General features: G+C 46.0%; 1 protein-coding gene across 1 annotated transcript in view; it reads left to right on the top strand.

The window, feature by feature from the left end:
- The window catches only part of PXDN (peroxidasin), a 584135-nt gene that overhangs the window by 425628 nt on the left and 144096 nt on the right, over window positions 1-14411 (top strand). Inside the window, exon 18 of the mRNA XM_069235854.1 lies at window positions 11292-11426. Coding sequence (XP_069091955.1) covers window positions 11292-11426 — 135 coding nt within the window. The remainder of the gene's footprint in view (window positions 1-11291; window positions 11427-14411) is intronic.

Here is a 14411-nt window from a genome sequence, read left to right as displayed (position 1 = left end):
CTGCCCCCTTTGGGGGCAGATTGGCCTATTTTTATGAGGCCAATCTGCCCCAAGGGGGACAAAATCCACTAGACACCAGGGAGTTTTTTTTTTGTTAGGGAATTTCACGTAAGGGGAGCGACCCCTTAGGCAAGGGTCGTTCCCCTGGGGGGCAAATTTATTTTAGGCCATTTCTGCCCCCCAGGGGGGCAGATCAGCCTATTTTAATTAGGCCAATTGTTGTTTTACAGATGGGGAGCGTCCCCTTAGTCAAGGGTCGCTCCCCTGGAGGGGCAAATTGTATTTAGGCCATTTCTGCCCGCTTTGGGGGCAGATCGGCCGATTTTAGGTCAATCTGCCCAAACCACTAGGCACCAGGGATCTTTTTTTTTTTGGCGCCGTCAGGCAAGGGGAGCGACCCCATAGGCAAGGGTCGCTCCCTGGGGGGGGCACATATATTTTAGGCCATTTCTGCAGATCGGCCTATTGTTATTAGGCCGATCTGCCCCCCGGGGGGGGGGGCAGAAACCACTAGGCACCAGGTATCTTTTTTTTTTTTGCGCCGTCACGCAAGGGGAGCGACCCCGTAGGCAAGGGTCACTCCCCGGGGGGGCAAATTTATTTTAGGCCATTTCGTTCCCCCCCCCCCCCCACCGGGGCTGATCGGACTATTGTTATTAGACGATCTGCCCCCGGGGGGGGGGCAGAAACCTCCAGGCGCCAGGGCTAAAAAAAAAATTGTGTTTATTTTTTTGTTTGTTTTTTTAGAGATGGGGAGCGACCCCTTAGGCAAGGGTCGCTCCCCTGGAGAGGCAAATTGTATTTAGACCATTCTGCGCCCCTTGGGGGCAAATCGGCCGATTTTAGGTGAATCTGCCCCCAAGGGGGGCAGAAACCACTAGGCACTGGGGATCTTTTTTTTTGCGCCGTCACGCAAGGGGAGCGACCCCGTAGGCAAGGGTCGCTCCCCTGAGGGGTGGGGGGGCAAATTCATTTTAGGCCATTTCTGCCCCCTGGGGCCGGCTGAGCTAGAGGCCAAAAATTTACAGGTAGGCACTTTGCAAAAAACACCTCTGTTTTCTGTCAAAAAATGGGATGTGTCCACGTTGTGTTTTGGGCCATTTCCTGTTGCGGGCGCTAGGCCTACCCACACAAGTGAGGTATCATTTTTATCGGGAAACTTGGGGGAACGCTGGGTGGAAGGACATTTGTGGCTCCTCTCAGATTCCAGAACTTTCTGTCACCGAAATGTGAGGAAAATGTGTTTTTTTAGCCAAATTTTGAGGTTTGCAAAGGATTCTGGGTAACAGAACCTGGTCAGAGCCCCACAAGTCACCCCATTCCCCTAGGTCTCTAGTTTTCAAAAATGCACAGGTTTGGTAGGTTTCCCTAGGTGCCGGCTGAGCTAGAGGCCAAAATCTATAGGTAGGCACTTTGCAAAAAACACCTCTGTTTTCTGTCAAAAAATGGGATGTGTCCACGTTGTGTTTTGGGGCATTTTCTGTCGCGGGCGCTAGGCCTACCCACACAAGTGAGGTATCATTTTTATCGGGAGACTTGGGGGAGCATAGAATAGCAAAACAAGTGTTATTGCCCCTTGTCTTTCTCTACATTTTTTCCTTCCAAATATAAGAGAGTGTGTAAAAAAGACGTCTATTGAGAAATGCCCTGTAATTCACATGCTAGTATGGGCACCCTGGAATTCAGAGATGTGCAAATAACCACTGCTCCTCAACACCTTATCTTGTGCCCATTTTGGAAATACAAAGGTTTTCTTGATAGCTATTTTTTACTCTTTATATTTCAGCAAATGAATTGCTGTATACCCGGTATAGAATGAAAACCCAAGGCAGGGTGCAGGTCATCTTGATGAACCTACAAGCCCTATATATCCCCGCAACCAGAAGAATCCAGCAGATGTAACGGTATATTGCTTTCAGAAATCTGACATTGCAGGAAAAAGTTACAGAATAAAACGTAGAGAAAAATTGCAGATTTTTTCACCTCAATTTCAATCTTTGTTTTTTTTTTTTTAAGTTGTTATTTTCTGTAAGAAAACCCTTGTAGGATCTACACAAATTACCCCTTGCTGAATTCAGAATTTTGTCTACTTTTCAGAAATGTTTCGGTTTCTGGGATCCAGCATTGGTTTCATGCCCATTTCTGTCACTGACTGGAAGGAGGCTGAAAGCACAAAAAATCGTAAAAATGGGGTATGTCCCAGTAAAATGGCAAAATTGTGTTGAAAAATTGGGTTTTCTGATTCAATTCTGCCTGTTCCTGAAAGCTGGTGATTTTAGCACCGCAAATCCTTTGTTGATGCCATTTTCAGGGAAAAAACCACAAGCCGCCTTCTGCAGCCCCTTTTTCAATTTTTTTAAAAAAAAAACGAAATTTTCACTGTATTTTGGCTAATTTCTTGGCCTCCTTCTGGGGAACCCACAAAGTATGGGTACCTCTAGAATCCCTAGGATGTTGGGAAAAAAGGACGCAAATTTGGCGTGGGTAGCTTATGTGAAGAAAAAGTTATTAGGGCCTAAACGCAAACTGCCCCAAATAGCCAAAAAAAGGCTCGGTACAGGAGGGGGAAAAGGCCTGGCAGCGAAGGGGGTATGGCATTACCAAAGGTAAGTAACTGTTTCATTCGTAGCATGTGTGACTGTAGATACACAGGGTCTGCATGGTCCTTTCATCTAGTCTTTGACTCAGACCTTTGTTTTTCCTAGAAGTTGTATTTCGATTCATGGGATGCACTGTGACTCCTTCCTTTATCGACAATTCACACTGAGGTAATGTTAGATCATTTTTTCTGCCAATGGACTTGGACATTTATTGAGGTACTCCGAGACTTGAGATGTCTCCCATGTTTTTTTGTGTCCATGCTGTGAAACTTCAGTACACAGCATTTGAAGAACCTATTCATTGACTGCATTTCCCTTTGTCATCAGACTTTGGAGACCGACGCCCAACAACTGAATCTCTGAATGCTGGGACCCCTGCGCCCTCCCTAGTCCACATGACTTTGGACACCTTGCGTGGTGATGGAGCAGACTCTTTTCCCGAACTGCCCTTAGTGCCACTCAGAGTACCTGTGGTCGGCCCATCACTTGGTTTGTAACCTCTGTCTAACCTCAGACTATGACGTCACCTTGTGCGCATCTTGCCTCACCTTCTGTTTAAATAAAAACTTATGATACTGAAGGGAGAGGCATTTGGTGCACTGGAAGATGCATCAGCAGTCCGACGCCAATATCTCCCCTTTAGTGGCACGGAAGTAGAGGGCGACATTACTTCTGGCATTCTGCCACACCAAGAAATAACCAGCCCAAATCCATCTCCTGCGTCTCTGACCCAGAGGAAAAAGAGAAAGATCAGCTGATTCCCCCAAGACCAGCGGTCCAAGCCTCATAGTAGGCCTCATGCCAAGTCAGAACACTGCTCTAGATGGAGTCACTGCTGCCTATGCCCCTGCAATTCAGAAGCCAGGGTCATCTCTGAGAGCACCATCAACGGGTGGGTCCAAGGATTCGAAGAACACAATCCTGCGAAGGCTTTGAGTAGAGCTCAGTGTGAGACAAAAGTTTCTAGTTGTTTATCCCGGCATAGGGAAAATCTCAGCCAGAACACCTCTGTAAAAGCCGGCAGAAACTCCGCGTTAAGAGGAGATCTGCCATCAAGGAGAAACCCATATCAGAGGCCCTGACCCTGGACCTGATGCCCGAGAAACAGAGACAAGGGCACTAGCCTTCCCCATTATGCTGCACTTCCACCACTCTCTCCTCCCGCACCCACCTCCACCACTCTGTCCCCCACCACCATCTCCTCTTCCACCACCATCTCCTCTTCCACAACCATTGTTGCGCTCACTTACTCTTACCCTGCTGCCTCTTCCAGGGGCATCTAATTGGATCTCCACTCTCCTTTTTGGACCGAGGCAACCTCATTGGCTCTGTTGATATGCCCTTTGAGCTAGGACCTATTGGTGACCTTAAGGGCAGCACCAGTGTTGATCCCCCGTGTGATCAAGACCTCAGTCACTACCCGTCAGGAAATCTCCCCATGAGAATACAACAGCATATAACTAGATCATCAAATGAGCAGCCGTATTCCATAAGGTGGACATACACATCCTCCAGGAGAAAGAGGACTTCATTATTGAAATGCTCTCCAATTCAGAGCAGATGTGCACTTTTTGCTCATGCTGAAAGGCATGCTTAAATCCACCTTTAAGGCATTCAAGGAGCCCATGAAGGCTTGGATAGTAACAATGAGGGTAGTGAAAAAAGTATTAGCCCTCCCCAGTGACCCTCCTTACATCAGAAACCATGCCCCATTGACTTTAGCCGGCCATACCACAACAAAAGGCTTTCGCTCAGGCAGCAGGTGATGCCCTGGGAACTGACAAAGAGGGCAAGAATCTTGATGCTGCAAGGATAAGGGTGACCATAGGGGTGGTTACCCATTTGGCATAGTCAACTCTGTAGGACTTGTCCTGTCTGTGACCAATTCCAGTAGGACGAGACACAAGAGCTGGTACTTACTGAGGAGTTCAGGAAAATGGGGGCGAAGATGGTGTCCAAGGGCAAGACTTGCATGCACTTTATCAATAGGACTAAGGGGGTCATTCTGACCCTGGCGGTCCTCGACCGCCAGGGTCGACGACCACGGAAGCACCGCCAACAGGCTGGCGGTGCTTCCTTTTTGTATTCCGACAGTGGCTGTGAAGCCGCGGTCGCCCAGCCCGGTCCGGCGGTTTCACGCCGGATTACCCCCGGCTGGGAGAATCCTCCATGGTGGCGCTGCTTGCAGCGCCGCCATGGGGATTCCGACCCCCTTCCCGCCAGCCTGTTTCTGGCGGTTTTCACCGCCAGAACTAGGATGGCGGGAACGGGTGTCGTGGGGCCCCTGGGGGCCCCTGCACTGCCCATGCCACTGGCTTGGGCAGTGCAGGGGCCCCCTAACAGGGCCCCAGAAAGATTTTCACTGTCTGCATTGCAGACAGTGAAAATCGCGACGGGTGCAACTGCACCCGTCGCACCCCTGCAACTCTGCCGGCTCCATTCGGAGCCGGCTTCATTGTTGCAGGGCCTTTCCCGCTGGGCCGGCGGGCGCTACTTTGGCGGGCGCCCGCCGGCCCAGCGGGAAAGCCAGAATGGAGCGGCCAAGTGGCGGTTCCCGTTTGGCTGGCGGCTACTGCCGCCAGCCAAACTCGGAATGAGGGCCTAAGTCTTGAAAGTCTTTCTACAAGCCTGACTGGCTCTCTGTTGCCTTTGCAAACCCCACAAGGGCCAAGGTGGTCATAGATATGTCAATAGTAAATTGCTTCCAGACCTGCTACCACCAAGCGAAAAACAAAAATCCTACTTCCTCCTGCTAGGACACACACTACCCACAACAAAGGTACAACAGTGGTCTTTTTAGTCAATAACTCCCTAGCTGACATATGCAAGGCGGCCACATGGTCGACCCCATCATTTGTACAAAGCATTAATTTCTGGATTTCGCAGCTTGTCGTCAGGGTATGTTTGGCCAGACAGAGCCACGAACTTTGAAGCAGACAAATGCAGTGTTCATGAGCTATCCATCACTTACATAGGATACACCTTTACAGCCTATGCAGAGAATGCTTATCTACAGCCACACATGCTATGAACAGAAAATGTTACTTACCCTGTAAGTTTGTAGTGCTGTAGATTCCCATGTGACCATCTTCCTCATTGGCACCTGTCTGCTGCAGAGCTCCCCGTTTGTCGCATACTTTCTTACACTCATAAAACACATGGTCAACATGCTACCTTAACTTGCCACTCCCTACATAGGCTCACCCACTGTACGAAAAAGAATTTAACATGGAGTCGGTGCCTGTGTACATCACCCGCACGGGGGGAGTCACAGTACATTCTGTGACTCAAAAGACTTATTTGAAGAAAAACAGATGCTTGCACAGTAAGTAGCATTATTCTTTTATAGCAATGTTGTCAACTCAGCTTTCAGCTCTAAGGTGCCTTTGGAAGTCAGGCCATGATTCAGCAGATGCCAACCAGGCCTCTTTGGCAGCGTATGTCCCAATGGATGGCAGCATTGGGTCTAAAGGATGCTTATATTCACATCCCAATTCTTTAGGCCCACAGGCACTACCTGCTATTCAAGGTGGGTCTCGAGTATTTTCAATTTGCTGTGCTGCCCTTCGACCTCACTAGTGGCACTCTGGTGTTCACAAAGTATTGGCGGTGGTTGCTTCCCATGTTCAGATATCAGGAGTGCCAGTCTTTCCCCTATATTGACTAATAGTTGTTGAAACAGACTCACTACAGTGAGTCACAGATTACCTCCAGATGACAGAGAACCTCTAGACTTCTTGGGGTTTTCAATAAACTTCCTTTCCCATAGGTTCCCCTTCATTGGAGCCATCCTGCACAGGGGCCTTTCTGATCTTTCCTCCAGTCCAACAAGTCTGGGACATTCGAGGTATGATCCTAATGTTTCAACGTCTGACCTCGGTGTTAGTGAGGATAGCTCTGAAGATACTTTGCCTGCTTGTCTCCTGAATTTTCCAGTGGAATGTGTGGGCTCTGCAGTGGGCTCTGCAAGTCTCAATGGCCACACACAAGAGTACCTGTTCTATTTCACCCAGGTTTCGAAGTGATTGCAAAAGACCTGCAGTCGTGGCAGCTTGACCACAATTGGACCAGTGACAAATCCCTCTCCTTACCCCATCCAGACTTGGCGGTGGTGACAGGTGCATCACTACTTGGTGGGGGAGGCCTTCTAGAGAGGTGAATATGAAAGCCGCCTGGTCTCTGACAGAACCCCAAATACTCATAAATCTGTTAGAGCTGTGGCCAATTTGCTTCATGTTGAAGGCCTTCCTGGTGTCCATCAGGGATAGGCTGGTCAGGTTCTTAAGGACACCATCACCACCATGTTGTAATGCAACAAGCAGGGCAGGGCAGGGTGGGGTCTTGGGTCCTCTGTTTGGAGGCACTGTGCCTCTGGAGCTGGCTGGCATTTCCCTGGAGGCATATTGCAAGGAAGGATCTTTAACTGCCAAGGAGAGGAAGCTCAATTGCTGATGCCTAGCAGCTCACAAATGGGGAGAACCCTGGCTTCATCTCTTAACCTTTACAGAGAACATGGTGGTTAAGAGATTGAGCCAGGGTAAAGTTACCAAGACGTCTCTTCTCCAAAGATGCATTCTTTGTGTAGTGAGCACAGGGCTGCTCTGCACCTTCTTGCCACTGACTCTCATGCCAGGAGTTCTAAAAAGGAGTGACCTGGCTCAAGTCATCCTAATGGCTCTGGATTGGGCTATGGGTGTGTGACACCAAAATATTTGGGCCTGAGCATCTGACCTCAGATCAAGCTGTGGCTTCTAGAGGATCTTCTGTCACAGAAGCAGTGAAGAGTTTTGCGCCTGGGCCTGTGTAGGCTGCACTTCCTTTCATGGAGACTGAAAGGCAGCAGTTGATCTCCTTCTACCTTCTGGCAGCCACATCCATGAATGAGTGTATGCTGGAAGCTGAGATAAGTTAATGGCTTTGTACGACAGCATGACTTGTTGCAGGCCAAACTGTCAGATGTATTGCTCTTAACTACGAAGCCTTATGCTCACATAGAGTGATAAACAAAATACTCATTTCAAAGGGATTGCGCAACGCAATAGGGAAATGTCCAGAGATTGAATGTGTAGCACGTTATAAATCAAAGTAGTCGTTGCAATATTAGGAGGAATAAAGCAGTGGGGATAGTCAAGCATACCTTTTTTGCAGATGGAAAGACAAACCTCTCCAGAGTCCAGCGCCTGAACCACTGGACAGAATTACACCAAATTTGGCAGAAAGGGAGCTCTTGGTGCAGAAAGAGGCCTTTTTGTTATTTGGTGTAAATCCGTTCAGTAGTTTGTGAGAAATAAAAGAAAATCAAAAATCATATATATAGGGAAGCGAAGGAGTTGCGACCCCTCTCGATTTTGTGCTGAGATCTGAAAGGCTGCCAACACTACAACAACAAGGAAGTGTTGTCAGCCATGTTGGGACTCTGCTTCAGCCGAGTCCCCAACAAAATGTAAAAAAAAGAAAAAAGAAAAGGGGCCAGGGCAGAGTCACCCTCACCCCTTAGCTCTGGCTCAAGAGGGACCCCCTTCCGATCTAAAAAGCATTTTTTTAAATGTGCACTATGATTGGTGGTGGATCCGGTGAAAATGAAAAATTCTTTTTTTTTTTTAAAGCGCGGGCCTGTGCGCTTCGTAATTCTGAAGCCTCCGGGTGGGCCACATCCTGGGGGCATTGGTACATTAATGCTGGGGGCATGCGCCCCCCCGCAGCCCTGGGGACCACCACCTCTCCGGGAATTTAATGTAAATCAATGCGGGGGCTGTGTTGCCTCCCGACAGCCCCAGGGACTATCACCTCCCTGGGACATTAATGTAAATCTATGCAGCGGCCATGCGGCCCTGCCGCAGCCCCAGGGACTGCCACCTCCACAATGTTCCAATATAATTCTGTGCGGGAGGGCCCACCTGCAACCGCGGGGACCAGCACCTCCCCTGGACTTCAATCAAATTCAGTGTAGGGGCTGCGTGCCCCCCTGCACCCTCAGGAACCACCGCCTCCCCGGGACAAACACCAAAAAATAGAAAGGGGGTCCGTTTCTTGCCCCAGAAGCCATGGGGGCCACCACCTCCCAGAGGCTCTTTTCATTATGATCAAGATTGGTAATGAAATAATGTACGACAGACCGCTGCAATCATATAATAACAATCCCGGTTAAATGTATATTTATTTCGGATTTGAGTCGTGGTTATAGTCCTGGAAGACACACATTGAGACAATTAAAGATTGATATACAGAAATTGAGAGCGGGATCGAGGGTACTAACCCATTTTATGATTAAGGGGTAATCGGCACATTATTTGCAGTGTGTGATGACTATACAGTGTTTGAATGAACTATGAACAGCGTTGAAACAACCATTCACTGTCTAATGAATTAGATTATGTGAGTATCCATATTTATGTATTTAAGGTCACACACACATTATGAATAGGAATGTTTTTTTCTTTTCTTTCCTTTGAATGTTTTTAAATGTTGTTACTACAACTCAGTAGCTAATGTCAGTTTTAGTGCAGCACTCTAGGATTGGCCAAGGAACTTCTAGTACTCCAATCCTAGGTTAGTTCATACAGTGAGAATCCTTCCCACTCGCTGTCAACATCCATGATATGCTCGACCAGTGGATTGGCTGTTGTGGGACGGGAAGTTCTGAAATTGCAGAAAAACATAACCCACTGAAAGAACAACAAGGGGTCACAGACATATGTAGTGAGAAGTAGCCACTTCAGTAATTGAACTTGCAATAGATCATCAAGTAATTAAGAAAAGACTAAAACATCTTTAGTTACACAGTACCACCACTGCACTTCTTAGCAGAGATGCAATATGTTAATATGTAATCCCTGCACTTTACGATAGGACTGTAATATTTTTATTTGGGCACTTCCAGAGCTTCTCAACAGGGATTGTGCGTTCTTAAGGACTTGTCAACCTCTATTGGCTTGTGAATACTGATAAAGACCGATATTGAAAAGGGTGCTCCTAGATACCTGCCAAGTTCAATTAAGTCATTAGTTTATTTCGAAGCTTTTATACATTTTGGTGTGAAAAAGCCTGCAAATGAAATGCACAATTTCCTGCACTCTCACAGACACCACGTGCTTCATAAATCTGTCCAGACACACTCTTTACAGGGGCCTGTGATGAAAACGGAAGCGAACCTGAGTCTCTTCAGTATAAGAAGAGCAATGGTTGTCCTGATAATTACGAACTTCAATTTAATTGGCTGGTGAGTAGTTCATCCCACGGCTTCTGAGAGAGTGGTTTTATTTTAATTAAATTCATCATCGTAGGTCTCGGATCTCCTCTCTAGAGACGTTAATTGCTAAATTCCATTTTTTTCCCAAAATATTTTTTTTAAACCTATATAGAAGGAGCATTATACGCAGTGGCACTATCATGTTCTCGTTAGCAGCAAGTACAATTTAGTCCAGTTCAGATTCCAATATCACACTTTGTTCGGGGAGTCCGTATAGAAAAATATTTATTTACATCCAGCACTTAGACATTAATAATGTATTTTCTGTAAACCGCTCTCAATGTTCTCTTGACAAAGAAGAACTAAAATAAACATATTGTCAGAATTCTCGATTTAGACTACCAGTTGTAATAAAATAACACTAAGGAAGCGCTTCTCAATGCAGTGCTATAATGTATCTATTAGTGTCAAAGCTTCTTTGTTGGAAAAAAATACACGTTTTTGAAATTCGAAGAGACTGTATCATATTTTCATTAAATGGCACGGATGCCCATACTTGGGGGGTTGTAGCTGTTCACTAGTGACATGTGAAGTAACAGTACATGATGTAGTATCCAGGCTAATGTGCTATTGGCTAAATACTTATAAGGTCTCAAAGGAAAGACCTATTGGCTATGCCAATGCTTGCTCGACTTGGGAGCGGATGTTTTTCACCTTTAATGATCATGATACTTCGTGCTCTATCATGTTTTTCTTCTGATCCCATGATTTTTTCTTCCTCTTTTGTTCATTGTATCATGTCCAAATGCCATGTGATTTTAATGGCCAGACAATATGGTGGTGTGCTGATTACATGCTATTGATCTTAATTGCTCTAAGTTCATTTCTTCCAGATAATATCCTCGTTTTTCAGTTTTCCAGCACTTGGATGTAATGCTTGGTATTTGATGACTCTAGGTTAAATTATAGTGTAAGGTGGAATTGAGCTAATGGAAGAAATAGTTTTAAAATGTTTCAAAATGTTTTTTTAAGGACAGCTTGTACATAATCTGAAACGAAACGGCGGATCTTTAAGTTTTAACATACTAGGATAGGACGTGTTAGAGCACATTTTACACATGGCAGCTGATTTAAGCAATTTAAAGAAGTGCTAAAAGTCATGTTCTAAAAACAAAATTCTGAATCTGTTAATACTACAGGACGTGAAATCACCAAAAGTCCATGGGTCGTATTGTAAACTGCCGAGCAGAGGTTGCAAGGGTAGGGCCCGGGATATTAAAGTGCAGAGCAACGTTATAAACCAATATCTCCGGATTATTCTGTTTAATTTCCGTAGAATAACGATTATGAAGATGAGTATTTGCATCTCAAAATAAAACTGAACAACACACTAATTTATGTGTTAGCTACCTTCAGTGATTTTACAAAACAAACATTTAATTCAAAGTTATTTATTCAGTATTTAAATTTGGTAAATATGTTACATGTTCCTTCTATTGCAGATTATATGGGTCACCACTGAACATAGATTTATTTCCAGCTCTGATGGTAGAGGACCTAGTTCCCGGAAGCAGATTGGGACCAACTCTGATGTGCCTTTTAGCAACTCAGTTTAAAAACCTGCGAAACGGGGACAGGTAAAATCCAACAATTTTTTTTGCAAAAAACTGCATTCTCTACATGTTTTGTGAAATCTGTAAGCACCAATAAATACCATGTGCCATCCATTTTTGCGAAGCATCTGCTTTCAAAGTTTTAATCCGGACCTCACTAATAGAGGGGAACCAGATATAAAGAAAGAATGTATCTTAAATCAACACAACTGCAGGGCTGATGTGGTTAATTTCTGTTCTAGTACATTTAAATTAATTGAATGAGTCTTTCATGATATAAGAATGAAAATTCTGACTTCGATATTTACAGTCAAACGTTATGGTATGTTAGCATGTGCTGCTCTGTAGGTCGAATGCTACACCACTCCTGCTATCTAGTGTTGGGCACGGACGCTGCAAGTTGTTTTTCTTTGAGGAAGAGATTTTTGTTTCAAGTTAACTTGGATTTAACTCCCCAAAACCCGCAATGTACCAGGACGTCTCCACCTTTTATTGTTGCAGTTTGCTACCGAGTTTGGACTTAGTTCCAGAGCTTTAGGACCCACACATTACAAAGGATAATCACTTAGCCTCAAGGACCAGAATCTTATCCCCCAACACCCGGAAACACTGTACAATCACCACCTGTTGTGGTATCAACCCAGACTGGAGGTTGTATGAGAATAAGAGGTAGGGAGTGGGTTATGGAGCCCTTATTCTTGCGACAGAAAATTAGAGGCCAGACCTCCCCAGAGTTTTTTTTATTTTTAACCTTTTTTTACCAAGGCACCACAAGAAAGCTAACTTTTCAGCCTGCCAGGGCTTTAAAAATAAGACCTTCTGTTATTGAAGGGGACATCTGTGGCCAACTTCAAAATCAGTTCTTTGTGCATTTGTCACCCTATTTTGGAAGAGTATGCCCAGACATGTGCCCCGTGCTCGCTATGCCACCAGGTTCAAGATAGTCTGGCTGATGAGGGGTGATACCCCAAAACCAGTCTGAGGATGCTTGTTTCCAGGCTACTTTGGACCTGCCCTGGCAGTTCAGGCTGAACTATTCCCATGGGAAGCAGGGTCAAGACTGATTTGCAAATGGCTGGGGGCAAACTGGAATGGCGTGGTGAGCAAAAATGCTATGGATTTAGGCCCAGATCTGTTACTGGGGATGAATGTTTGACATTGTTCAACATTCCGTCCATCATCAGTTCTTTTTGCATTGTCTCCCTAAGTAGGAAGAGTATGCTCAGGCAGGAGAAGCAGGGATAAAACTGATTTGCATATGGCTGGGTCCAAAGTGGAATGGCTTGCAAAAAAACAATGGATTTAGGCCTAGATTGACGACTGGGGATGAATGTTTGACATTGTTCAGCATTACATTCATCGTCTGTTCTTTTTGCAACTACAAAATGCAGCACAAGAGCTCTCCTATTGACCACTCTCAGTGCTGAGGTTGCTTATGGAACATATTCTGCCAGAGAGAGGTGGAGGACCATCTGGGATTCTGAGAGGCCAGAGTCAGCACAGTCCAAAATGGCTGACCTCCGTAGACTTGTACTTCAGAGACCAACACTTTGCAGGTTCTCCAGTGAAATCAGCAGCCAGGATAAAGACTTCACTGATAATGCCCTCGCAGTCTCTGCTCTCTGAAGCTCGACCCCATCAGGAATTGAATGCAAGTCAAGTACTGGCCTTGAGAGTGCCACGCTTCTACCCCAAAAGTGGTGCAGAAAAGACCTCAATAGATGGCCCAACCAGTGTCCCAAACCCCCTCTGTAGCAACAGCCTACCTTGTTTCTGGGAAGGCCTCTAAACAAGGGCACTAAGCCTCAGTGCCTAGAGGCACCATCTTGGCACTGAGGCCCAGAAGTACATTTTTGAAATCAACTCCAAAGACAACTTTGAAAACAAGCATCAACACCAGCGTTGAGTGAGCCAGCGACTTCTCTAGAACTGGCAGAGCAACCAGAGGCCATACAGAGGAAAATATACATTCAGTCTCATGCAGGGCAAATAACTGTGTGGCCCCCCACAACATGAGCCAATCTAGTGTGATCCAAGAAAAAGAATCTGATTTTGGAAGAGGCCATAACAGAGGAACTTGGAATGTTCCCATGCCTAAAAAAAAAAAAAAACCTGGATAGACCCACCAGTCCTGTGCCTGCAGTGCAGCCACCAGCACGCTCAGCTTCACCACTTACTCTGATCCATGTGAAGAGCCTATCCCTGACATTGATGAAGAGGACTTTAGTCATGAAAAGTGAGCACCTCCAGGCTGATCCATCTAGTAATGTCACTGCCATTGACACTAGACCATATCACAACCGTCACCCAGAGAGCTGTCACACTCGAATATAGTAAATATAAAAACATCCTGGAATGTTGGTGGACTTCAAAGGGCCCAGGTCTGGGTCCAGGAGAGTATCCAAAGACATTCAAAAAGTTAAGGGCACACTTCTGAAGTGCAAGGGGAAATACTGATGCAGTGCAAGATGTTTCCAGGTATTACCATTCAGAAAAGGCACCTTCCAATGACTGCCACTATTAGTATTAAAACAGGATATGCTAAGACACAATCTTCCGAAATAGTGCATACAGTCGAAGCAGATTTACAGTGTTGGAAATGGGTTATTGGTAAGGGCAGGTAAGTACACACCTCCCCATTCCAGGCTCGCCATGGGATGGAGTTTGGTTCTGCTAGCTGCATAAGTTACTTGGTGGAAGACACCAGGTAAGACCTGTTCTGGAGAAACCAGCTTCTCTGTGACCATTGTCACACTGGCTCCTGTATCCCTCAGAGCTTCCACCTCAGTCCCTTTGACTTTAGGCCTCTGCCTATGCCTCTCCATGCTGGGAGGTAAGGTGGCCATAGTTGCAACGTCCACCCCACCCACAGATACTAAGGTGACCTCTGTCTTCACTGATCCCAGACCGGGGCTAACTTCCACCCCCATCCCTACACTATCAGTCCAATGGGGTTGCCCACCAGTGGGGGGCTTCTTGCAGCATATAGCATCTCCTCTTTTGTGTCCA

This window comes from Pleurodeles waltl, chromosome 5 (assembly GCF_031143425.1).
Source record: "Pleurodeles waltl isolate 20211129_DDA chromosome 5, aPleWal1.hap1.20221129, whole genome shotgun sequence".
NCBI lineage: Eukaryota > Metazoa > Chordata > Amphibia > Caudata > Salamandridae > Pleurodeles > Pleurodeles waltl.
The sequence above is the reverse complement of the archived record's forward strand: the minus strand, read 5'-3'. Positions and strand labels throughout refer to the sequence as shown.